Source organism: Leptodactylus fuscus, chromosome 7, assembly GCF_031893055.1.
Source record: "Leptodactylus fuscus isolate aLepFus1 chromosome 7, aLepFus1.hap2, whole genome shotgun sequence".
In the NCBI taxonomy this organism is placed as follows: domain Eukaryota; kingdom Metazoa; phylum Chordata; class Amphibia; order Anura; family Leptodactylidae; genus Leptodactylus; species Leptodactylus fuscus.
Window position 1 is genome coordinate 49,337,024 of NC_134271.1, and position 25,678 is coordinate 49,362,701.

The 25,678-nt window shown below is 45.2% G+C and overlaps 2 protein-coding genes across 2 annotated transcripts in view; one reads left to right on the plus strand and one right to left on the minus strand.

Annotated features, from left to right (window-relative positions):
* LOC142214450 (5-hydroxytryptamine receptor 3A-like) overlaps positions 1-13,803 on the plus strand; it is a 42,075-nt gene extending 28,272 nt beyond the window's left edge. Inside the window, exons 6-9 of the mRNA XM_075283397.1 lie at positions 5,406-5,566; positions 6,617-6,824; positions 13,221-13,427; positions 13,526-13,803. Of these exons, the coding sequence (XP_075139498.1) occupies positions 5,406-5,566; positions 6,617-6,824; positions 13,221-13,427; positions 13,526-13,803 (854 nt within the window). The remainder of the gene's footprint in view (positions 1-5,405; positions 5,567-6,616; positions 6,825-13,220; positions 13,428-13,525) is intronic.
* Positions 13,804-23,358: 9,555 nt separating this feature from the next.
* Positions 23,359-25,139, minus strand: LOC142213496 (metallothionein-like). Its single transcript, XM_075281848.1, has 3 exons — positions 24,993-25,139; positions 24,174-24,239; positions 23,359-23,598 (listed from the first exon to the last, which is right to left on the minus strand). Exons 1-3 carry the CDS (start codon positions 25,021-25,023, stop codon positions 23,507-23,509), a joined length of 189 nt encoding a protein of 62 aa, XP_075137949.1. The 5' UTR covers positions 25,024-25,139; the 3' UTR covers positions 23,359-23,506.
* Between the last annotated feature and the right edge of the window lie 539 nt (positions 25,140-25,678).

Below are 25,678 nucleotides of genomic sequence, written 5' to 3' on the forward strand. Positions count from 1 at the left end.
GCGCCTGATGGTGACTTTGATGGTGCAGGAGAAGGAGATAAGACAGGAACAGGGGAGGATGAGGAAGAAGTCAACAAAGTGGCGGAGGCAGATGAAGTGGTGTCCTGGCTCGTCCTCTGGAGTGCATCGCCAGCACAGTCAGCAGTGGCAGTGGCAGAGGCAGAGGCAGTGGCAGTGGCGTGAACGGCAGGCGGCCTTTGTCCTGCCGTTGCTGCCTGCCACTGATTCCAGTGCTTGGATTCCAAATGACGGCGCATTGAAGTGGTGGACAGGTTGCTCTTCTCAGAGCCCCTAATCAATTTCGAGAGGCAAATTGTGCAGACAACACTATATCTGTCCTCGGCGCATTCCTTGAAAAAACTCCACACCTTCGAGAAACGTGCCCTCGAGGTGGGAGTTTTTCGGGGCTGGGTACGAACTGGAACATCTTGGGAGATTCCGGGTGTGGCCTGGCTTCGCCTAAGCTGCTGACCTCTGCCTCTGCCTCTAGCTACCCTTTTTGGTGCTGCACCTGCCTCAACATCCACACTACTTTCCCCGCTTGACATCCCCCCTGTCCAGGTCGGGTCAGTGTCCTCATCATCCACCACTTCCTCTTCCAACTCCTGTCTCATCTCCTCCTCCCGCACAATGCGCCGGTCAACTGGATGCCCTGACGGCAACTGCGTCACATCATCGTCGATGAGGGTGGGTTGCTGGTCATCCACCACCAAATCGAACGGAGATGGAGGAGACTCTAGTGTTTGAGCATCTGGACACAGATGCTCCTCTGTTAGGTTCGTGGAATCGTGACGTGGAGGGGCAGGTTGAGGGACAATGAAAGGAGCGGAGAACAGCTCTGGGGAGCAGGGACAGTTGGGGTTATTGTTCTGTGAAGCTTGGGAATTTTGGGAGGAAGGAGGACAAGACTGTTGGGTAATAGGAGAAGAGGAGGCAGAGTCTGACTGGCTGCTGGACAATGTGCTGTAAGCGTTCTCTGACAGCCATTGCAAGACCTGTTCCTGGTTCTCGGGCCTACTAAGGTTTGTACCCTGCAGTTTAGTTAATGTGGCAGGCAACCCTGGCACTGTGGAGTGGCGCAATGCTTGCTGCCCCACAGGAGTAGGCACGGGACGCCCTGTGGCTTCACTGCTACCTTGCTCCCCAGAACCATTCCCCCGACCTCGCCCACGGCCTCGTCCACGTCCCTTTCCGGGAGCCTTGCGCATTTTGAATTCCCAGTTAGAAATTGGCACTATATACCAGTAGCAAAAATTGTGGGTGCACGTAACCCCAATATATTCTTTGAATTACCAGTCAGAAACTGGCACTATATGGCAGTAGCAAGAAATGAGGGTATTTGTAACCCCAATATATTCTTTGAATTCCCAGTCAGACAATGGCACTATATACCAGTAGCAAAAATTGTGGGTGCACGTAACCCCAATATATTCTTTGAATTACCAGTCAGAAACTGGCACTATATGGCAGTAGCAAGAAATGAGGGTATTTGTAACCCCAATATATTCTTTGAATTCCCAGTCAGACAATGGCACTATATACCAGTAGCAAAAATTGTGGGTGCACGTAACCCCAATATATTCTTTGAATTACCAGTCAGAAACTGGCACTATATGGCAGTAGCAAGAAATGAGGGTATTTGTAACCCCAATATATTCTTTGAATTCCCAGTCAGACAATGGCACTATATGGCAGTAGCAAGAAATGAGGGTATTTGTAACCCCAATATATTCTTTGAATTCCCAGTCAGACAATGGCACTATATACCAGTAGCAAGAAATGAGGGTATTTGTAACCCCAATATATTCTTTGAATTCCCAGTCAGACAATGGCACTATATGGCAGTAGCAAGAAATGAGGGTATTTATAACCCCAATATATTCTTTGAATTACCAGTCAGAAACTGGCACTATATGGCAGTAGCAAGAAATGAGGGTATTTGTAACCCCAATATATTCTTTGAATTCCCAGTCAGACAATGGCACTATATACCAGTAGCAAGAAATGAGGGTATTTATAACCCCAATATATTCTTTGAATTCCCAGTCAGACAATGGCACTATATACCAGTAGCAAGAAATGAGGGTATTTATAACCCCAATATATTCTTTGAATTCCCAGTCAGAAACTGGCACTATATGGCAGTAGCAAGAAATGAGGGTATTTATAACCCCAATATATTCTTTGAATTACCAGTCAGAAACTGGCACTATATGGCAGTAGCAAGAAATGAGGGTATTTGTAACCCCAATATATTCTTTGAATTCCCAGTCAGACAATGGCACTATATACCAGTAGCAAAAATTGTGGGTGCACGTAACCCCAATATATTCTTTGAATTACCAGTCAGAAACTGGCACTATATGGCAGTAGCAAGAAATGAGGGTATTTGTAACCCCAATATATTCTTTGAATTCCCAGTCAGACAATGGCACTATATACCAGTAGCAAGAAATGAGGGTATTTATAACCCCAATATATTCTTTGAATTCCCAGTCAGACAATGGCACTATATACCAGTAGCAAGAAATGAGGGTATTTATAACCCCAATATATTCTTTGAATTCCCAGTCAGACAATGGCACTATATACCAGTAGCAAGAAATGAGGGTATTTATAACCCCAATATATTCTTTGAATTCCCAGTCAGAAACTGGCACTATATGGCAGTAGCAAGAAATGAGGGTATTTATAACCCCAATATATTCTTTGAATTACCAGTCAGAAACTGGCACTATATGGCAGTAGCAAGAAATGAGGGTATTTGTAACCCCAATATATACTTTGAATTCCCAGTCAGACAATGGCACTATATACCAGTAGCAAGAAATGAGGGTATTTATAACCCCAATATATTCTTTGAATTCCCAGTCAGACAATGGCACTATATACCAGTAGCAAAAATTGTGGGTGCACGTAACCCCAATATATTCTTTGAATTACCAGTCAGAAACTGGCACTATATGGCAGTAGCAAGAAATGAGGGTATTTGTAACCCCAATATATTCTTTGAATTCCCAGTCAGACAATGGCACTATATACCAGTAGCAAAACTTGTGGGTGCACGTAACCCCAATATATTCTTTGAATTCCCAGTCAGACAATGGCACTGTATACCAGTAGCAAAAATAGTGGGTGTATATAGCCCCAATTCTATTGCTAGGGGACTTGCAGGGTATTTCTGGGGTGAAGGTGGGGGGGCACACCGTTGGAACGGGGATTTGGGGTGTATATATGGGGTATACGGGAATACACTGTCAGTGTATTCCATTCAGGATCCTGGGAAAGCTGGGTTGTGGCGATTGAGCCCGTCAGTGCCACGTTACACTGACAAGCTTCTCCCTGGAATTTAGCTCTTATAAGAGCTGTTGGTTGTCTTCTCCTTCCTATCCTAGCCTGTCCCTGCCTACCCAGAATCTAAGCCCTAGCTAACTGGACGGAAACCTCCGTCCCCGGTGAATTGCAAGCTCAGAATGACGCGAAGCTGGGCGTCGCTGTTCTTTTAAATTAGAGGTCACATGTTTTCGGCAGCCAATGGGTTTTGCCTACTTTTTTCAACGTCACCGGTATCGTAGTTCCTGTCCCACCTACCCTGCGCTGTTATTGGAGCAAAAAAGGCGCCAGGGAAGGTGGGAGGGGAATCGAGTAATGGCGCACTTTACCACGCGGTGTTCGATTCGATTCGAACATGCCGAACAGCCTAATATCCGATCGAACATGAGTTCGATAGAACACTGTTCGCTCATCTCTAATTAGGGTAAATGGAACCCATCAATGCATGCAGACTACTGCTGGAGAGACAATCTGATGCCTGAATACAAGAGAAGTGTGAAGAACAGCCAAGTAGCCAATGAATGAGGACATACATTGCAGAGTTCAATAACATATTAGCCGAAATATAATTACAATTTGTGAAAGTGCTTGCATATTTGACAATACTACCTTCAATAAGTAACACATTTCACAAGAATACTTGAGTAACTGAAATACTTTCCTAAGTGAAGATAAAGAAAACATTGTTGATAGTACAGGAAGACCGCATATTAAATTACATTTTACACCAGAGGAAGAGGAATACACAGAACCTTGACTCAACATTTGTGTCTCACTGCTTTCACAAATATATCTATTCTCAGAAATTATGACAATACTGTGGCTACTGGCAGGGCTGTCAAGACCAGAAATAGTGTTGTTGTTGTTGCCTCCCAATTTTTTATTGTTAGTAATTGCACGTGTGTTTCCTCCACCCCCTCCTTTTGCCTGTCACCCACCCTGTTTTTTTTCCAGTTATTTTACAGCACACTGCTTAATTAAATTAATGACTGGCAACATTGAGACACTGTGTGCATGGGGGTTTTTTAGTGTTGTTTTTTTTTTTTTTTTTTACAAAAAACTATTTCAAGAAAATTAGCAAAGCACTAGCAGCACTAATAATTTGTCTGTACAAACAACTCCATAAAGTCTTTATAGGCCAGTATCAGCATGCTGGTGAGCAGCTCCTTCAGCTCCTGAAAAGTGTGTTCTACTTCCTCCATCCAGGGACTATATCAAACAGCAGATTGTACAGCAGAGCTGTCGATTTTGCAAAGTTCTTGAAAAAGCACCAGTAATGGTTCACCAGTTGCAGGAATGAGCATAGCTTACTGGTGTTGACGGGTATGGGCCACTGATGGGCAGGTCTTACTTGTACTCCACATGCCCCAGATACTGCATCTTGAATTAATATTTGTTGAGGCAGGTCATCCAATGCTGCTGAGCTTGCTGGTGTTGATGGATATGGGCTACTGTTGAATACTGTGTGAACCTTCATATTCATGATCCACTCTTCCTTGAACACCACATTCTGTTTCTAATGGATAAAAATTATTCTATGGATACGTGTTGGACAGTCCTTAGTCATGTGATGGACACACGTTAAAAAATAGATGTGCACCTGTAGGTCTATCACATGACCATGAACTGGTTTTTATCCACTGAAAGTAAATAAGAATGACAGTAAGCAAATATCTAGAAAACTATGAGTAATTTTTACAGAAAGTATTCCTTGGTTAGCTCCATACATCTTTGTCTGACTCCATCTCCGGGGACTACATACGTTGCTGTCTCCATTTCTGCAGGCGTAGTGGCTACCCCTAGTGAGCAGGTGGCCAAAACTGGAGGCTCTTTATTCAGTCAGTTGTCTAACAGCCAGACACAGAACAGAGGAGAGGAAAGGGGCATGATTGAGTACCGGGACAGTCAGAGAAGATGTCTTTACTGTATATACTGTATTTTTCAGGTTTAGTTGTATTATGAGACAAAATAGGACCAGGATAAAAGAAATGCAGAAAAAAAGTGTTAGAATTTTTCCTTTCATGCATATTCTTAATAAATTGTTTCTTTAATACTCTCATATTCACTTACAGTTCAAGACATCATCATGTTGCCAAAATTTAATTCTTCTGATGTGAACATAAACTCACAAGAAATTTTTGTCAGCAAAGGAGACTGGTCCCTATTGGACATCAGTGTATCAAACTCGACAATATGGAGTGAAGGGGTGGCGTACAGCCAAGTGATCTACCAGGTGATGCTTAAAAATGAATTATCTTACACTTAAAGGGGTTGTCCCATGAAAAGCATCCTATCTATACTGCTAATTTATGTGGATTTAAGACTTTTCCTAAATACAGTGCTTTATCAAAACTGCTTTGTTTGGCCACTATCTTAATTTATTCACTTCATTGTTGACACTGAGTTTCTATGGCCACTGGGCTTATCTGCTCAGTTTCCAAGTGATGTAGCTGCCTGCACTCAGGGGAGGAGGGAGGGGCTGACAAGCAACGGAGCTCGTCAGATAGGCGAGGGGGGAGGTGAGAGCTCCAGGATTACTGTGCTGTCTATCTTCAGCTTTTCCACTTATCAGCCAGTTTAATTGAATTTGGCTGATAAGGGCTGAGATAAGGAGTCTGTTACCTCTGTATGTAATGCAAGCTGACTCAAATCCAGCTCTGCTACATCAGTTTCCACATCAGCTTTATACTGTGGTAATGCAATCCCTCATTACTGACTGCAAACATAGCAGATAGCAGAGAAAGTGAAACCCCGCCCACCAATGTGCCAAGAAATCCAGGAAGTGAAGAGACCACAGAGCCCTGCAGGCTGCAGAACAAGGGTTATGGCAATACTAACAAACCAAAAATGAAATGCACCAAAACTTGACCTTTATTAGTAATTTTAAAAGGCCAAAAAATAGTGGCACCGTTTGACTACCACCAATAGTAGAAGATATTAAAAGGTGGAATGGAGTGGTGATAACGTCCTAAATATGTAAGTCTCTCAGAAAAAGGGCGGTCCCAAGAAAATAGCCCAGCTGCCCTACATTGGCCGACACTCTAGTATGGGAAGTTAACCTTATGAATGCTGGACTGCGCAGTGGAACAGGCTGTGACCCTAATATCTTGGCCACAGCTGCCACACAGTCCTAACAGCTATATGGCACACTAAACCCTATTCCATAAGGACCTCTGGTTGGTTTAGTGTCCCAAGTCACCCTGACAAGTTCTCTACAAGTTTACTCTGAGTCACTATTAGTAAAGTGGGCAACCATGTTTTTTCTATTCAATTTACTTTTCAGATCACCATAAAGCGAGCACCTGTGGTCTACATTATAAACCTTATCATCCCATCATGCTTCTTGGTACTTCTGGATATTGTTAGTATGTTTATACAAATGGGAACTGGAGAGAGACTTGGATTCAAAATTACAGTGGTGTTGGGGTTCTCTGTGCTTCTTCTGATTCTGAATGACATGCTCCCCAATTCAGACAATCCTGCTGTTTTAGGTAAGTTTCCTTTATCTTAGATTGCTGCAATACACAGAAAAAGAAAGGTCAGAAATTCCCCTAATGTGAATACCTTGAAATAACTACCTGGTACTGATTCTAAGTAACAGTCTGTATTTGCCCATGGCAGTATGCAACATTTTACAAGCTTCATTGTTAAAAAATACTCCTTTTTTTCTACATGTTTAGTGCATGCACAGCATTTGGCCATTATGATTTGTAATGAAATGTCACCTTAATGCTAAGGCCCCACATAGCGAGCTGCAGCAAAAAGCAAAACTGCCTCGCCTGATTTGGGTGAAATTTGGCACTTCCCCTCCCCACCCACAGGAGCAGAATACTGCACATGTTATATCTCGCTAGCGTCCCCCCGCCATGAGATTGTGGCCCCCGAAGTTAGGCCCTATACATATAATGGGGAAATGTGAAGGTGAAAGCGCTGACGGGAAAACAACAGTTGTGACTGACAGGGATGGATTATAGCGACGGTGCCACAAAGTCGCTGCTAAAGGGGCCACACCACCATACACAACACACTAACATTTCATAAACACCATATAGACATCACACATACACCAACCCACTAGCACAAGACAACACAAATGCCACAACACACCACACAAACACCAGAGTACTCTAGACACACACAACACAAACACCACCCCACAAATACCACATGCACACATATGCACGCACGCAAGCAAGCACACTCGGATGGATGCACACTATACACATGGATGAACAGAGCACACACAACCGATGCACACATAGACATCTGCATTGCACACGCACAAACACATGGATCACACGCACACATACATAAATGAATATACATGGACCACACACATGAATGCACACACGCATACATGCCCATGAATCACATGCATGCACAGATACACACACAGACCACACACGTGTGCACACACACACACTTTCACATGCACGCACTGACAAAATATGTCTGATATCCTTAATGGCTGCTTGCACACTATAGTATTCTTCTTGGGCCTCCAGGCCATGCATTTTGCAGTTCCATAGACTTCTTTGTGTACAAAGCTGTGAATTTTGCAGCTCCATAGAAGTCTATGAAGCTGCAGAATCCACGGCGCAGAGACCCGTAAAAAAAGTCCTGTAGTGTGCAAGCAGCCTTACACTGGGTTCACACTAGCGCCCGGACTCCGTTCTGAGCTTTCCGTCTTCTGCATGCAGAAGACGGAAAGCTGTCGGACTGGGTCCGGCCATGAGCGGCGGTGAGCGTTTTATGTTCTCCACCGTAAAACCGTTTTTTTAAACCGGACACAGAGTACTGCATGTCCGACTCTGTGTCCATTTAAAAAAAAAAAAGTTTCGCCGCGGAGAGCATAAAGTGCTCACGGGCGCTTACGGCCGGACATCTTTCAAACCCATTCAAATGAATGGGTTTGAAAGAGTCCTGCAGCTTTCCGTCTCCTGCTCTGTTTTGTGCAGGAAATGGAAACCTGTATGAACAGAGACCGGGCGCAGATGTGAACAAGCCCTAACTGAGCAGCCATATTGGTCAGTGGAAATCTGCCTGATAGTAAGATTGTCATTATTGCTGACTATACAGGAGCTTTCATCACTGAAGCTGCTGAGGTAAAGTGAAAGCTGAGTTCTGATTGGTTGCTATGGGTAACTCCAAAAGTCTGCCTGTGAGGCGGTTTTCATTACTGAGATGTCAGCTCCTTCAGGTCATAGTATGGATCCATTCACACGGAGGAAAATGGTGAGGAATTTGGTGTGGAATTTCAGAACTGAAAAAAAGCCTCCCATTGACTTCAATGGGGGGGGGGGGGTTCTGCTAGAACTGAGTTTTTTTGCAAGCAAAAAATCCACTTCAGGAATTAAGAAATGTTTTTTTGAAGCGGTTTTTGGAGCATTTTTGGAGTATTTTTTGTTTTTGGAAAAATAAAGCGAGAGGAACCCATAGAACTCTATGGGGAGGCGTTTTTTCCATGTGGATTCTGATGCAGATTCAGCATCAAAATCAGTGCCAAAAAAGGAAAATGGCGCTGTATTTGGCGCTGAATTTTCAGCTAGCGGTTCCCAATCTGTCTTGCATTTGTTATGACTTTAAAGCACGGGCTGGAAACGCAGCACTAGAACAACTGCGGCGTGAATGCATCGTGTTTTTTCCCGCAGCGCCTAGAACAGAAAGTTCACAGAGTTTTCCTCCTCTGACTTTCTGTTACAATTATATCTACGGGGAAGCCACCGGCGTTTCCGTAGATATAACTGACATGCTGTGATTTTCAAAAACCACAACGGTTTTGGAAATCGCAGCGCGGACACATTTATTCTGCAAAGTGGGGATGGGATTTGCATAAATCGCATCCACTTTGCAAGTACTGTAAAACACTGCGATTTTTCCCGCTGTGTTTCCGCAGCAGGCAATTTGCGACATTTCCGGTTCATGGGGCCCCGACCTAAGGGTTTCACCTCGCGGCATCCGCCTGAAGACACTCCCTCCCAACTAGGCTCATTCATTTGGAACGGAGCGCACGACTGGATGCCAGTGCACTGCAGCTACCCGTATTTTGGACCGCCTCTGGTTCTGATCCAAAAAAACCCAGTGTGAATGTCGCGGGATGGTTAGAGTCTATACTATAGGCAATGTGTAATATATATTTCATGTGGAATGTATTCTCTAACCTGTTATATACATCAATGTGTAGTTGGCTGATTAGGGTCTAGTGTGTTAGCACATTGTATGCAAATACCTCTAACTAGTGAGGACCAGTGAGGACAATGGGTGGAGATAATCTGATCAGTGTCTCCAAGAAGATGTTGGATGGTGCATTGTCCATAGTAGACAGGGAGTCTGCTCTCCTTGGTATAGGTGAGGGGGGAAGGATCTGTGACTCAGCCCTTCCCACCCACAGATATAGGTGTAACAGTCTTAGTATATAGTTGTAGCTAGCAGTTAGTATGTGTTAGCCGGCCTGTGCACAGCTCTGCAGAGAGCCAGGATTTAGTTACAGGACCAAGGAGCCAAAGCTATCATTGGATTGTGACTTCTGTGGACTTATTGTTATTACGGTTGATGTGACCGCCGCCGGCTACTAACTTTGTGGATTACAATAAATTGCTGTTGTCTCCCGACCTCTTGCGTCCGTGTTGATTCAAAAGACCATCCGGAGGAAGACGTATACCTTTGCTCCGTGACAACTGGTGGCAGCAGTGGGATCAACAGCGGACAGCGAGATGGACTACAGCAGCCCAGCGATTAATGGAGCCACAACCTCAGAATACAGGAACTGGACTATGGCAAGTCTACAAGTAAGGGCCCGGGAACTAAACCTGAGTTATCAGGGAAGAACGAAAGAGCAACTGATCGAGGCACTGGAGGAGATGACCCTGCAAAGCGACCATGAGGAGGGCTGCCCCCAGGAGACAGTAGAGATACGGGAGTGGCAGGTACAGACCCAAAAGAGCAGATGGGTTGTTTTGTATGAGGAGGAGTTGGCAGTGCTGGGGCTAGGAGCAACTGCAGAGCAAAGGAGTAGAGCATTACAGAGGGCTCAGGAAATGGAGAAGGAGGAACAGAGAATGGCGCATGAAAAGGAAAGAATGGCGCATGAAATGCGAATGGCTGAGATAACTACGCGGAATTATAATCAAACGTCGACCCCCAGCCCAACAGTGAGAGAACCACCATATGTCTCCCATAAACACTTCAAGACCTTTGATGAAGCGGCTGGGGATGTTGATGGATATTTTCAGGACTTCGAACACCAGTGCCACCTGATGGAAGTCCCAGAGAAGGATTGGGTCCGGTATCTGGTGGGGCACCTACGAGATGGGGCTGCGGAAGCTCTCAGAGCCATGGACCCTAGTGATCAGCGGGACTATGAGGCCATTAAAAGAGCGGTGCAGAAGTATTATGCAGTCACTCCAGAGACCTACCGAGTTCAGTTCCGCTCTTTGTCTTACAATGGGGGAAGCTCCTTCCACATGTTCGCCCACAAGTTGAAGCAAGCATGCAAGCGCTGGCTAGAAGGAGAGGAGGCTGTCACAGTCGATAAGATCCTCCAAGTCATACTTAAGGAACAGTTCTTTTCCCAGTGCCCCGCTGAGATCCGTGAGTGGGTGCTGGAACGGAACCCAGCCACAGTGGAGCAAGCTGCTTCCCTTGCAGATGAGGGCTTGACCATCAAGCCGCAGTGGAAGAGGTTGTTTGCAGAGGAGCGGAAAACTACCACAGTCCGCCAGACACCCTTCATCCAGCCACCCACCTTTCGTGCCCGGCCTCAGGATTACAATTCCCCCTCTTCCCCTGCCCCAGCCCATCGGCCTCCGGCTATGAACAACCCTGTCCCTAGACAACGACCTACTGGAAGAATGCTAGAGCGCAGATGTTTTGGGTGCGGGCGGCCTGGACATTTGCAAGCTAGTTGCCCTGTTAACATGGGGGCACGGGCCACCGTGGCATCCCGGCCTATTCACTACCTGGGAACCACCCCTAGGACAGAAAGTTTGGCCCCATTTCCAGATGACTCCATGAATGACCCATCTGTTCCACCTCCAGGGGTCTATGGGATTCAGCCTTCCTCCACACATCCCGCAAACCTTCAGCGGAAGCACTTGCAGGAGGTCCTACTGGATGGCCGAACAGTTGTTGGATTCCGGGACTCGGGAGCTTTCCTAACGGTAGCGGACCCCCGAGTGGTTCGACCCGAGGCCCTAGAGGAGGGCCCTGGCCTTTCTATCGAGTTGGCAGGAGGTACTCGGAAACGTATTCCTAAAGCTACCGTGGAACTCGACTATGGTTATGGACCAAAACGATGCACAATTGGTGTGATGAGCGGGCTGCCGGCCGATGTTCTGTTAGGCAACGATGTTGGAAATCTACAGTGCCACTTTGTGGGAGCAGTGACCCGAAGCCAAGCTTAGAGAGACGCCAACATGGATCGACTGGATTTTCTGCCAGATGCCAGCCCTTCAACCCTACAACTTTACCATTCAGTACCGCCGAGGGAACCAACACCAGAACGCGGATGGGTTATCCCAGCAGGAGGACATATGAGCTATAGAGACTGATGTGCATTCCCCAATTTACCTGTGTAGGCCAATTGTGTCATGCACATGTTTTGAGAGGGGGAGGGGTTGTCACGGGATGGTTAGAGTCTATACTATAGGCAATGTGTAATATATATTTCATGTGGAATGTATTCTCTAACCTGTTATATACATCAATGTGTAGTTGGCTGATTAGGGTCTAGTGTGTTAGCACATTGTATGCAAATACCTCTAACTAGTGAGGACCAGTGAGGACAATGGGTGGAGATAATCTGATCAGTGTCTCCAAGAAGATGTTGGATGGTGCATTGTCCATAGTAGACAGGGAGTCTGCTCTCCTTGGTATAGGTGAGGGGGGAAGGATCTGTGACTCAGCCCTTCCCACCCACAGATATAGTTGTAGCTAGCAGTTAGTATGTGTTAGCCGGCCTGTGCACAGCTCTGCAGAGAGCCAGGATTTAGTTACAGGACCAAGGAGCCAAAGCTATCATTGGATTGTGACTTCTGTGGACTTATTGTTATTACGGTTGATGTGACCGCCGCCGGCTACTAACTTTGTGGATTACAATAAATTGCTGTTGTCTCCCGACCTCTTGCGTCCGTGTTGATTCAAAAGACCATCCGGAGGAAGACGTATACCTTTGCTCCGTGACAGTGAACTTATCCTAAACAAAGCACAAGGTCAATCACTTAAAGTTGCCGCCATTAATTTGGAGAGCCCACGTTTTTCACATGGACAGTTGTACATTGCTTGCTCTTGAATGGCTAACCCCAAAAATCTTTTCATATACAGGTATGCACCTGAAGGTAAAACCAGAAACATTGTTACCAAAAAGCAACTACAATAGATGTTTAACTGTGAACCAATTTTACTCTTTGGTCCGTGAACTACTTATAGATTACACTGGAGGGAGGGGGGAGGGGTGCACTATGTTGTTAATTGGGTGTAAAGGTTTTATATGTTTGTGTAAGGGGCAGAAATTTTAATTTTTGATAAACAAAATAGTTAAAAAAAACAGTTGGAATAATTTATACTACATAATATGTATTGAATATGTAAAATCAATAAAAACGTGGAAATGAAAGAAAAAGTTGCTCACATCAATGTCAGGAAATATGCCAAAAAAATTAAAATTTAAAGTGAAAAAAAAAGATTTACTGTAGCTCTGAAAATGTCAATTTCACTGTGACACTGAAAATTTTACTTTAGCATAACCAACAATTTAACATATTTTACACGAGCGAAGCTGCCGGGTATTCTACTAGTGGATAATATTCAGTGTACAGTCCTAGTTTTACTTGTACCTTGTGTGTTCTACACTTACATTTTTATACTCATGCCCTGTGTCTTACATACAGGGGTATTCTGCTGTGTTTGTCTTGCGGTCATGGTGATCAGCACAATTGGATCTATTATAACGTCATACATGTTAATGCTATCTGAATCTAAGCCAAGCGTTCCAAACTGGATAAAAGTATGGATCATGAGACGTTTAGCACGTGCTCTGTGTTTCAAGGTACAGACACCTGAAAAACATAAGGTTGTTATCAAAGTTGAAGAAAATGGTGAGTACAGATTCTTCGGGGGATTCTAGCTACATGTTTCTAGCTTAACAGCTCCCAAGTGTTTAGAAACTGTAGTAATACAGAAGTTTCCTTCCTAGGTTACACTGCTGACAGAAAGAAACCTGAGAAGACCCCAGACAACCATCATGAGAAGGGTCTACAGAAGGAAAAAGATTCACTAGAAGTCAGACTGCTAAAAAGGCTGCTGGTAGAAATTCTACTCATTCATCAGGAGCTTATCCCACCTAAAGACAAGCAAGATGCCAAAACGGAGTGGTACACCGCAGCCCTTATTGTGGACAGGCTGGTCCTCATACTATATCTCATCATTGTCATTGTTATGTTTGCAGTGGTCATGAGTGTCTGGCTCAGATAAAGCATTCTGAACCAAACCATCTATATCTGTTAATTTCCTCGGATACTGAAGGCGCAACGTCTGTGTGGGTGCGTTTACACTCTGTATAACTTCTCATTATGCAAATTTTTTGACATGACATTAAAGGAGCTTTATGGTCAAAAAGTCATTTTTCAAAAAAGGTCTGTTAGTGCTATTAACATACCTCCCAACTTTTGAAGAACCGAAAGAGGGACGCGCTGCGGCAAATTTAGCCCTGCCCACTTTTGTGTTGACTCCGCCCATTCTCATTAATTTTTCATGTGCCTGCACACAGTATAATCCTCTTACAGTCACCCGTAAATTATATGACCCCCCTCAGTCACCCGTAAATTATATGTCCCCCCTCTATCTCTCCCCCAGTTTCATATACACCCTTCATCTGCCCCCAGTTTCATGTCCCCTCCATCTCTGCCCCCAGATTCTTGTCCCCTCCATCTCTGCCCCCAGATTCTTGTCCCCTCCATCTCTGCCCCCAGATTCATGTCCCCTCCATCTCTGCCCCCAGATTCATGTCCCCTCCATCTCTGCCCCCATATTCATGTCCCCTCCATCTCTGCCCCCATATTCATGTCCCCTCCATCTCTGCCCCCAGATTCATGTCCCCAAATCTCTGCCCCCAGTTTCATATCCCCTCCATCTCTGCCCCCAGATTCTTGTCCCCTCCATCTCTGCCCCCAGATTCTTGTCCCCTCCATCTCTGCCCCCAGATTCATGTCCCCAAATCTCTGCCCCCAGTTTCATGTCCCCTCCATCTCTGCCCCCAGATTCTTGTCCCCTCCATCTCTGCCCCCAGATTCATGTCCCCTCCATCTCTGCCCCCAGATTCATGTCCCCTCCATCTCTGCCCCCAGATTCATGTCCCCTCCATCTCTGCCCCCATATTCATGTCCCCTCCATCTCTGCCCCAGATTCATGTCCCCAAATCTCTGCCCCCAGATTCATGTCCCCTCCATCTCTGCCCCCAGATTCATGTCCCCTCCATCACTGCCCCCAGATTCATGTCCCCTCCATCTCTGCCCACAGATTCATGTCCTCTCCATCTCTGCCCCCAGATTCATGTCCCCACATCTCTGCCCCCAGATTCATGTCCCCCCCATCTCTGCCCCCAGATTCATGTCTCCACATCTCTGCCCCCAGATTCATGTCCCCCCCATCTCTGCCCCCAGATTCATGTCCTCTCCATCTCTTCCCCCATATTCATGTCCCTCCATCTCTGCCCCCAGATTCATGTCCCTCCATCTCTGCCCCCAGATTCATGTCCCCTCCATCTCTTCCCCCAGATTCATGTCCCCTCCATCTCTGCCCCCAGATTCATGTCCCCTCCATCTCTGCCCCCAGATTTATGTCCCCTCCATCTCTGCCCCCAGATTTATGTCCCCTCCATCTCTGCCCCAGATTCATGTCCTCTCTATCGCTGCCCCCAGATTCATGTCCCCTCCATCTCTGCCCCAGATTCATGTCCCCTCCATCTCTGCCCTCAGATTCATGTCCCCTCCATCTCTGCCCCCAGATTCATGTCCTCTCCATCTCTGTCCCCAGATTCATGTCCCCACATCTCTGTCCCCAGATTCATGTCTCCACATCTCTGTCCCCAGATTCATGTCTCCACATCTCTGCCCCCAGATTCATGTCCCCTCCATCTCTGCCCCCAGATTCATGTCCCCACATCTCTGCCCCCAGTGTCATGCCGTCCTCTCCATCATCTTCCCCCAGTTTCACGTACCACCTCCACATTACACTTACCTTCTACTCGTTCCCCCGCTGCACTCTGCACTCTCTCACAGGCGCACAATTGTAGACGCGATGTGACGTCATCACATCGCGTCTACAAGCCAGTAGGCGGCGTTCAGCGGTGAAGCAAGGAGCTGACCTGTGTCAGCTCCTTGCTTCAGCTGCGTACGTGTTCAACTCAGATCTGCGTCCTCTGGACGCAGATCTGAGTTGAAATCGGGACATACCTCCCTCCAACCAGGACCGCGGGACATGTCACCGGAATTGTGAATGTCCCGCAGAAATCGGGACGGTTGGGAGGTATGTATTAATAGGTTAATAAATGCAACCAAACAGTATTTTGAGTGATTTCTGGGTGCTCCTGGCATCTTCTGAAATTCTTTACATGGACATCATTTTAGTCTGTGGTTTCCTACAACTACCATGATGCCTTGGGTCTTACTCAGAGCTGACTTACACCTTCTCCCTCTCTCCCTCCCCCTCCTTTTCTCACTCCCTCTTCTTCCCTGTTTCCCTAGCTAGTCCTCTCACTACTAGCCCTTCCTAACTAACTCAACCCCCCCTTCTCCCTATCATACTTACCTGTCATGGTCCAGAACTTCCGGGACGTCACTTCTTCTGGACATGTGCAGTAACCAATATACCAACTCTATTGCGTGGGCAGCTGGCAGACGTGAAGAAGAGGAGTTGCTGGCTGCCCAGAAGAACTGACATCCCGAGCCCAGGAGATTCAGACCAGAAGACAGGTAAGTACGATGGAATGAAGATTGGGATAGTATAAGTAACTGAGGGGGGAAACGGAACATCACCACAAATTGAAAAAGTGCCTGGGATGTTCATATGACCGCCCCGGCGATCTAGGAAAATATAGATTTTTTTGTAACCTAAGTAATTTAGATGTACAGGGAGAGGGGTTTTTAGCTTAGATTAGAAAGATCAATTTATGCCGGACAACTCCTTTAATCTGTTACTTGAGTCTATTGGATTTATTTTCACATGAGGCAACAGATCTAAACTCATTACAGAGGACCTTTCACCAACTCCACCAACTCCAACTGTTTCCATGCCTCAAAAGGTGCCGTACACTGATTCTAGTGCAGTTGGAATTTCTTTTCTACTCTAGGCTCTCTACTTTTAGGTGGACCACCCACCTGACTGTAGGGAGTCTTATTAGCATATTAGTTGATGAAAATAGCAACACCAATTGCTTAGAATGATGGAAGATAGAGGAAAAAAGCAGAATTAGTGGAGCAGCATCTATTGAATTGAGTTGGAATTGGTGGAGGTGGTAATAGGTCCTCTTTAAAGGGATCCTATCATTAAAACTCAATTTTTTTCTCACACGTTGGAATAGCCTTAAGACAGGCTATTCTTCTCCTACCTTTCGATGTCTTCTCCGCGCTGCTGTTCGGTATAAATCCCGGTTTTCATTGGTATGCAAATGAGTTCTCTCGCAGCACTGGGGGCAGGCCCCAGCGCTCAAACTGCACAGGGAGCGTCCCCAATGCTGCGAGAGAACTCTCCAGCGCCGCCTCCATTTTCTTCAGGAACGTCCTCTCTACGTGTCTTCCATCGGCGCTGGCTTCAAACTTTTAGGCCTTGGGCCTAGGGCAAAGCCGACTGCGCATGCCCACCGGGCACAAGAAAATGGCCGCTTACAATACTGTGTAAGCGGCCATTTTCTTGTGGCCGGCGGGCATAAACAGTCGGCACTGGGGGTGTCCCTAATGCTGCGAGAGAAATCTCCAGCACGGCCTTCATCTTCGTCTGGAACAGCCTCTCTTCGCGTCTTTTTTCGGAGCTGGGTTCAAACTTCTAGACCTCGGGCAAAGCCAACTGCGCATGCCCGCTGACCACAATAAAATGGCAGCTTACAAAGTGTAAGCAGCCATTTTCTTGTGGCCGGCGGTCATACGCAGTTTGAACCCAGAGCCGAAAGAAGACGCGGAGAGAGGCCGTTCCAGACGAAGATGGAGGTGGCACTGGAGAGTTCACTGGGGGCGTCCCCAATGCTGCGAGAGAACTCATTTGCATACTGACGAAAACCGGGATTTCCACCGAACGGCGGGTCGGAAAAGACATCTAAAGGTAGAAGAAGAATAGCCTTTCATAAGGCTATTCTGACGTGGTAGGCAGAAAAAATACTATTTTAATGATAGAATCCCTTTAATGTCCACCTTCGGCTGCCCCGACAATTTAATGTCCCCCTCTAGTTGCCCCCAGTTTAAACTGGGGCAGCTGGAGGGGGACATTAAACTATGAGTACATCAGGAGAGAGACTTTATACTGTGGGGTCAATTTAAGGAGAACATTATAATGTGGGGCATATAATATTAGGGTTATTGTGTGGGGGGCATAAAGAGAAATGGATTGAAATGGGAAGAGTCAATTTAGAAGTGGGCGAAGATAAATTTGCCGCATATTTTGTACCTCTTTCTGTCCTTTTAAAGTTGGCAGGTATGCTTATATAACAAAGCCCATCTGGTTTACATAGTTATAGTTTTTTCCATAACTGGTATTCAGATTTTATTGGAAAATGGTTTCATATTGTTTTTTTTTTTCTTTTATATTTGTTTCAAATGACATGAATAAATTGTTGTACACTGTTTATATGCATGAACTGCTGTAAGAACTGCCAGCAAAGTTGTCATTGTTAATTAACATAACAATCCACTAGGGGGCGCTGGTGGCAAAATGAAAAAAAATTCACCATTATGTACTTTGGAGATTCTAATTGTATACTGTACTCCACATGGGGGTCTATCTATTCAGTTGATCCTGTGTCATCCAGGTGTGCTGACTGTTATGCAGAGAGTTACTGCAACTTTCTGCGTTTGCATTTATATTGCAGCCATAGTAACATGCACCTGCACATATAGTTCACAATGCACCGCTGACTAATTTTGTTTGTTGCACATTTGGGATTGTGGCTAGCCCCATTTTGGTTATGCACAGCAACCATCTGCCTAAGGCTTTTATTATTACCAGCCATGACACTCCAGTGGGACGATGGCTGCATGTCTTGTTGCAATGTCATTTGGATCCTGAGGATGAATATAGTTAAATGCAATGGTAAAGCTGCTGCTACTGATGTCTGCAGATCAGTTCAGGCTTGCTGCATTGACCTGGAGACAAATAGAGGGGAGGTACAGAGAGTTCTATGGGAATGGGACTTACTAACAGTGATGTACATACCATGTAGGCAGACCAAGCAGCTGCTATGTGGCCTGGGAAAGGTCAGGGGCCTAGCACTGATCTCCTGCTGCTGCCTGACATAGATTCACTGTATTTTCTTACAGCTAGGGGTAACTCACTGCAAAGTTCAATGGTAGCTGCATTAATTCCTGTGTACTGAGCTCCACCTAGTGGTGGTTGCAGACAAGCCACTTTTATCAATTACATGTAAAGGGAAGGAGGAAATTCATAACTATAGAGAGAATTATCAATTAATTTATGCCATGTATTTATCTGCCGTAAATATATTCTATAATACAATGTTCAGAATAAGCCTCTGTCAATATAATTACAGTGATGTGCGAAAGTTTTAGACAGTTGTGAAAAATGCTACAAAGAAGACAGTTGTTAATAACATTGAATGTATTTTTGGGATCATTGTCCTGCTACAGAATATATTTGGTGCCATCAGAAACTTCCCTGATGGTATTGTATGATGGTGAAGTATCTGCCTATATTTCTTGGCACTGAGGACACTATTAATCTTGACCAGATCCCAAACTCCATTTACTGAAATGCAGCCTCAGATTTGCAAGGATCCTCCTATGTTTTACAGTTGCCTATAGACATTTATTATTGTAACAATCTCTAGCCCCACAGTGACCAAACTGCCTTGTGTTGCAGATAGTTCACATCTTCATTCCTCAGTCCAGAGCACATTGACTTGTCTTCAATGTAGAAACAAGGCCAAGTGACTCAACTATGAATGAAAACATAGGAACTGGAATATACCGTATTTTACGGACTATAAGGCGCACTGGACTATAAGGCGCATTGCCCATGAGCGCCTTATAGTCCGTCTCGGTTCATATATAAGGCGCACCGGACTATAAGCCGCAGTCCGGTGCGCATTATATGTTATTGAAAGCGGCGGCAGGCAGACTTTGCCAGCGGCCGCTTAACCCCCCACATGCCAGCCGCTTCTATTGGAAGCGCTCGGCAGGCGAGGAGGGGCTCTATCAGCAAAATCATGCTGATAGAGCCCAACCGTAAAAGTTAGATTAAACTACACCCCCCCCCCCCCCCCCCGTTTTAAAATAAAAGCCTGAAACAGAATGTGAAACTTACCGAGCGGTGCAGGGTGGGCGGGCATTCAGGCCTCCTCTTCCTCCGATGTTCCGTCCTCCTCCTCCGGCGCTCGCTAACTGATAATGGCCTGGGCGCATGCGCAGTAGCCGTAGTAGAAGCATTATGATATTGCGCATGCGCCCAGGCCATTATCAGTTAGCGAGCGCCGGAGGAAGTGGTCAGGACATCGGAGGAAGAGGAGGCCTGAATGCCCGCCCGCCCTGCACCGCTCGGTAAGTTTCACGTTCTGTTTCAGGCCGGCGTGACAGCAGGGCTGCCGGACACTTCCTATTCATTTCTATGGGAGCCGGCATGCGAGCGCTCCCCATAGAAATGAATGGACAGACACTTCCCATTCATTTCTATGGGAGCCGGCATGCCTGCTCTAACGCCGTCGTGTACGGCTGTGATACACGCCGGCGTTCCGTAGTGTGAATGCACCCTTACGGTGCCTTTTATGTATGTATGGAAGCGGCACGCAGACTTTGCCGCCGCTTCCATCCATATTAAGGCGCACCGGACTATAAGCCGCACTTACGATTTCTGAGGAAATCGTAGGTTTTTATGTGCGCCTTATAGTCCGGAAAATACGGTACTAGAAGTGCACGCTACCACTCCTCTTGTCCTATATGCTGAGTTATGAATGTGTGAATCCTTTGAAACTCATAGGTTATCAGAGTCAGAGGTGCAGCTTGAAGCTTCTGGTCCCCAATGTAAAATCCCAGGGCCTGGTAGCTACACCCCTGACTGCACGTATCCAACTTTGTATAAATGTATTTTAATATGATAATTGCAATAAAGCCAGGATGCTTATCCTTTTATGAAAGCAATGGATCAAAATGTCTTTTCTCTCTAATTCACAGCATTGGTTCTAATACTGTATATTTAAACAGTACACAGGACTTTACCCGACCTGTATGCTGGGTGTAATTCTTAGTATCTGCTCTTATTCTGTATATGTGGACAGTGCAGTTTTCCATTTTTCAAGCCATCCCCCATAGCACTGAGACGGGCGTCGTTTCTAATCATATGACCCAGGGTCAGAATCAGCCTGGAACCACAAGGTTCAGCATGAAAAAAAACAGAGGGAAGGCAATTTTAGCTCAACACACACAGCCCCTTAAAGTCAATACACTTCTTGGTCTGGTATGCGATATGTATTTACTAAAAACGGGGGGTCTTTGGAAGAACTGAAGGCAGCACCTGAATGGCCTTTTTAAAGGCTATTTAGGCATATGCTGACGTCCTCATTGCTCCAGAGAGCTGATTTGCATATTGACAAAAAAAAACGCAATATCTAGGAAAGGGGGAAAATATAGTTTGATTCAGACGATTCAAAATTATCAGCTGGAATGGGTTGATACTTTGGGTTCTGGTGACTAATTCTTAATAAATAAACCTATTGAAGATGTCTGTAACCTGAAACGGCCACTTACAGGAAACAATAAAATTCATGGCAAATGCGCTGTTGGCTTAATTTCTCTAGTAACATTGCCTCCACAGTGTCTTATTATTATTATTATTCTGATATGAGCTTCTGGGGTACAAATCAGGATTACCTTTTATCTGACAAAATCCAGGATTAAAGAGAACAGAGCAGACACTGTAGTACTGAAGACTAAGCACGGATACAATATTGTTGAGCTGTCTGCTAATGTAACATGGAGGCAGGTAGAGTAGCTAAATAAAGGCTGTGTCCCAGAGTTCCCCGACAGAACTTCTGCTGTCTCATGCCAGAGCTTTGTTATAAAAGAAGTTGTAACATGTGCCACATCCGTAATGAAGATGACCAAGCAAGATAAAAGCATAGACTTCAACATCTCTACAGACATCTGTGCAATATTGTAAAAAAAAAAAAAAAAAAAAACGACACCAGGCAGTGTACAGTATATTGTAACTCTATGGAGCTGAAAATGGTACACCAAAAGTACAGAAAGAGCACAATTAATTTAAAGTCCAGGTTTGTTGGACCACAACAACCGAAGAACATCAAACCCCATTGGGTTGTAAGTGCTGCAGCGGGATCTTTACCATTCAGTGTGCAGATCCAGATTGGAAAAGCCAAGTAATTGAATAAGTCATACAGTGACCATCCAGAAAAAAAAGAATCATCAGGAGGAGTACTCTATATTCTTGTCCGTGTTTCAGGGAAGGAACCCATTTTTCAAATGTATGAACATGGAACATAGTGTATGGTGTTCCATTTTTAAACACTTGAAAAAGGGGTTCCGACCCCAAAAGGTGTTGTGTTTATGGACAAGAATAAAGAGTACACCATCAGGTGAGTGCAGGCTTCTGCTTTGCAGATGGTCACTTCATGACTTCTGCATGTAGTGCAGCCTTATGAGCTGGATACATTTACCATTGGACTCTTTATATACAGAAACATGTTCCACTAATAGAAAAGCTTATAGGAGAGAATACCTCCATATAAGCTACAATAAAGCAAACCTCTGTATGCAACCTGAGGCACATGTACTATAGTTGCTGTGACTGTCCTATCATTTTTTTTAGTCCAAGTCACTATAGGATTTGAAAAATTGGGAGCATAAAAAGGACTTCTAAGGCTAAGTTCACACAGAGTTTTTTGGTCAGGGTTTTGAGGCCATATTCACCTCAAAATCCTGACCAAAAAGACGGCTCCAATTGGCAGCCATCTTTTTGGTCAGGATTTTGAGGCGAATACGGCCTAAAAACCCTGACCAAAAAAAAAAACATGTATGAAACCAGCCTTAGGCCGGGGCAGGGCTGTTTTTTAACACATTTGTGGGCCATGTGCAAAGATTTCACAACTGGGCTCACTCCCTGTTCACCTCCATTTAGAAATACCTGACCTGCACAAATTATAATGCTACTTCAATGGCCCCCACCGTGTCACACTCCCCTAAGTTCTCCCCTACTGTGTCATTCCCCCCACAGTATAATGTCCTCACCCCAGGTTGCCTCAACAGTATCAAGTCCTCCCCCCCCCCAGGTTGTCCCCATAGTATCATGTCCTCACCCCATGTTGCCCCCACACTGACATGCCCCCCTCAGGTTGCCAGACCAAGCCCTCAGCTGGGACCAGGACTCCCAGCATCAAAGTCATCTATGATGCTACAAGTTCCCACTTGGAAGATTGGGGAAAACATGGACGCCTAGCACAGGTGACGGAAGCAGAGTGTGGGATATTAAAACTACAAGTGTCATCTGGTCCATATCTCCTAGACCAAATCTATTTGTGTGAATTAGTCCTTACAAGTGACAAGTGTGTGAGTGTGTGTGTGTGTGTGTTGGGTTAAAAAGGGTTGTGTGACTAAGCCCTTGGGCTAAAGTTTACCATCAGGACAATACTATAATTAACTATGTAGGACATGCTGAGAAAGGTTTATAAATGGGAGGGGGTTTTGACATTTAGGTTGTTGGCACTTTGAAGTCCCCCACTCGAGTTATATGCATGGTTAGTAGTTTTCTACCTCTAAATTACAAGTATTGTAGAACAGAATTGCAAGGCTCAGGAAGTCAGGTTAATTTAATTTATCTTCCTTTATTATCAAAATAATACAAGTTTCATAGAAATAGACAGTTTTGTACACATACACGTATACTGCATGAATAATCTAGAACTCTACATTCAGGACAGAACAGGCGAGACTTTCAACAGAGCGGGTCACTTGCAGCAGCTGCAGGAGTCACATCCTTTTGTGCATTGACAGCCCTGGCTGCATTTACTGCAATCCGCTGGACAGCAAGAGCAGCAACCTGTGTGTGAGAAGAGTCAGGAAATTACTGCCATGAATAGACTGACCGCATGAGACAGTTTCACAAGACAAGAAGCAATGTACCACATCACAGGTCTTTACAGACGCTGCCACATGTAGTGGTTATGGCTGCATGGTAGTCTGATATGTTTCACATTCTGACATGAAATGGCTATGCACAGTGCAAAACCACAAGATCAGTAACTGGGGCCAGGTCAATAAGCATTTCATTATGTGAAAGGAGATCACCAGTGGCCCAGCCCGGCTTGCAGCAATGGCCACATGCTTAAGCGGTGTTTACACACACTTTTATTTTTTCTTCTCTCTCATTCCCACTTAGAGAGGCCACACAGTTACACACGGCAAAAGACAGCTGGGTTTTACCTTTGCAGTGCACTGAACCCACTGCAAGAACTTCACCTGTTGTGGAGTCACAACCTGCGGCATAAGACACTTTTTGCTGCAGTAGTTTTCCCAGTACTCTATACTACAACTAGCCTGCTGTGTGTACACCACATGTGGCCCTGGCCTCAAAGCTGGTTGTGATTTTCCATGTACCCTAACAAAACTACTTACTTTTCTTGCATGACTTGCATTTGCAGTTTTTACACTTGCAGGAATCCCCACAAGAGCAGGAACCACCTAGAAGAGATATAATATATAGATTACTATTAGTTTTAGAAAGGTAATAGGCAGATTCATACATTTACACTGAAATTCAAAAGGAATGTCAAACCAGTATATTACCTATTCTAATGATATATAGTGTGTACTATGTTTCTATGGTGACCTAAACTTAAGTAGAGCCAGAGGGGGATATAAGATTTGCAGCGTTAGGCTACCTCCTTCACATTTGCACCACTGCAGTGTCTGCCTGAGATCAGCAGTCAAGAGTCCTGCATGCACGGCTTGTCGGCCCCCACCCTCAGTTTTAAAATAACAGACACCATTATAATCAGTCAGGTCCATTGGGCTCCATATGGAACTGCTATTATAGAGATCCACCTATTTTGGTCCTCCAACAGACCACAACAGAGACCGGACACTAAGTGTACTTGGCATAAGGGCACACTCACATCACTAGACGCTTTCATTCATTTATCAGATGCAAAAAAAAAAAAAAAAAAAATGGATGGCCAGCCCCTTACATAGAGAGGAGTTTTTTGCTTTTCTTTTTACAGCGATCCCTGTGTAAAAAGATGCCCATCCATTTGCATCTATTAAACAGATATGCTAAACAAGTGTGAAATGACCCCATTTATACCATACACAAGACAAGATACCCAAAACAGCATAGACATAGTTTAGAAATACAGCATAGACAGTCAATAAGCCCAATTCATCTAGGTTCCCTCTCCCCTCCATAGCTAAATATAGCTTTCCCATCCCTCTTACCTTCAGCGCAGTTGCAATCATGAGGGTCCATGGCTGATGCTGTTCTTCAGGAAGCTGCTTCTCGCTTGCTGTTCAGATATGTTTATGTTGTGGTATGATGCAGATTCCTCTGACACATCCTTATATACACAAGATCCCGAGCTGAGTGCAAAACACAGACAAGTGCAGAAAACACACCCCCGCCCATGTGACCTACATCCACAACATCCAAATAATAGTGTGCTGTGTGCACCAACCACCAAGGCTGCCAAGGGGCAGGATGAGGCAGCACAAGTGACAGCACATTGTAGATCAGCCGAAAACGTGGGCTTTCTTTTTAGAAATATGAGGGTTTTCAGTAAATATTAGTGACAGCGGGGACAGCTACATCATTCAGCAAACTACTAGGGCTACATAGGGTGGTGTACACACTGAGCAAAATTACCAAAGATAGCTGTGCAAACACATGAAACCATGATAATTCCAGATAAACAAACATGCCAACACATGGCGTCACAAACATGCCAGCACATTCACGCTTCAGCAATTTGCAGTCCAGTTTCACCCCACAGCATGTCAATCGGCCTGTGCTTTATTTATGAAGCATTTCCTTTTTATCAAGATTTTATACTGCCCTCACCACTTTTGCTTTTTGTTGGGAAAAGAGGGTGTCTATTGGGGCACATTTATTATGCTACTCGCACCTT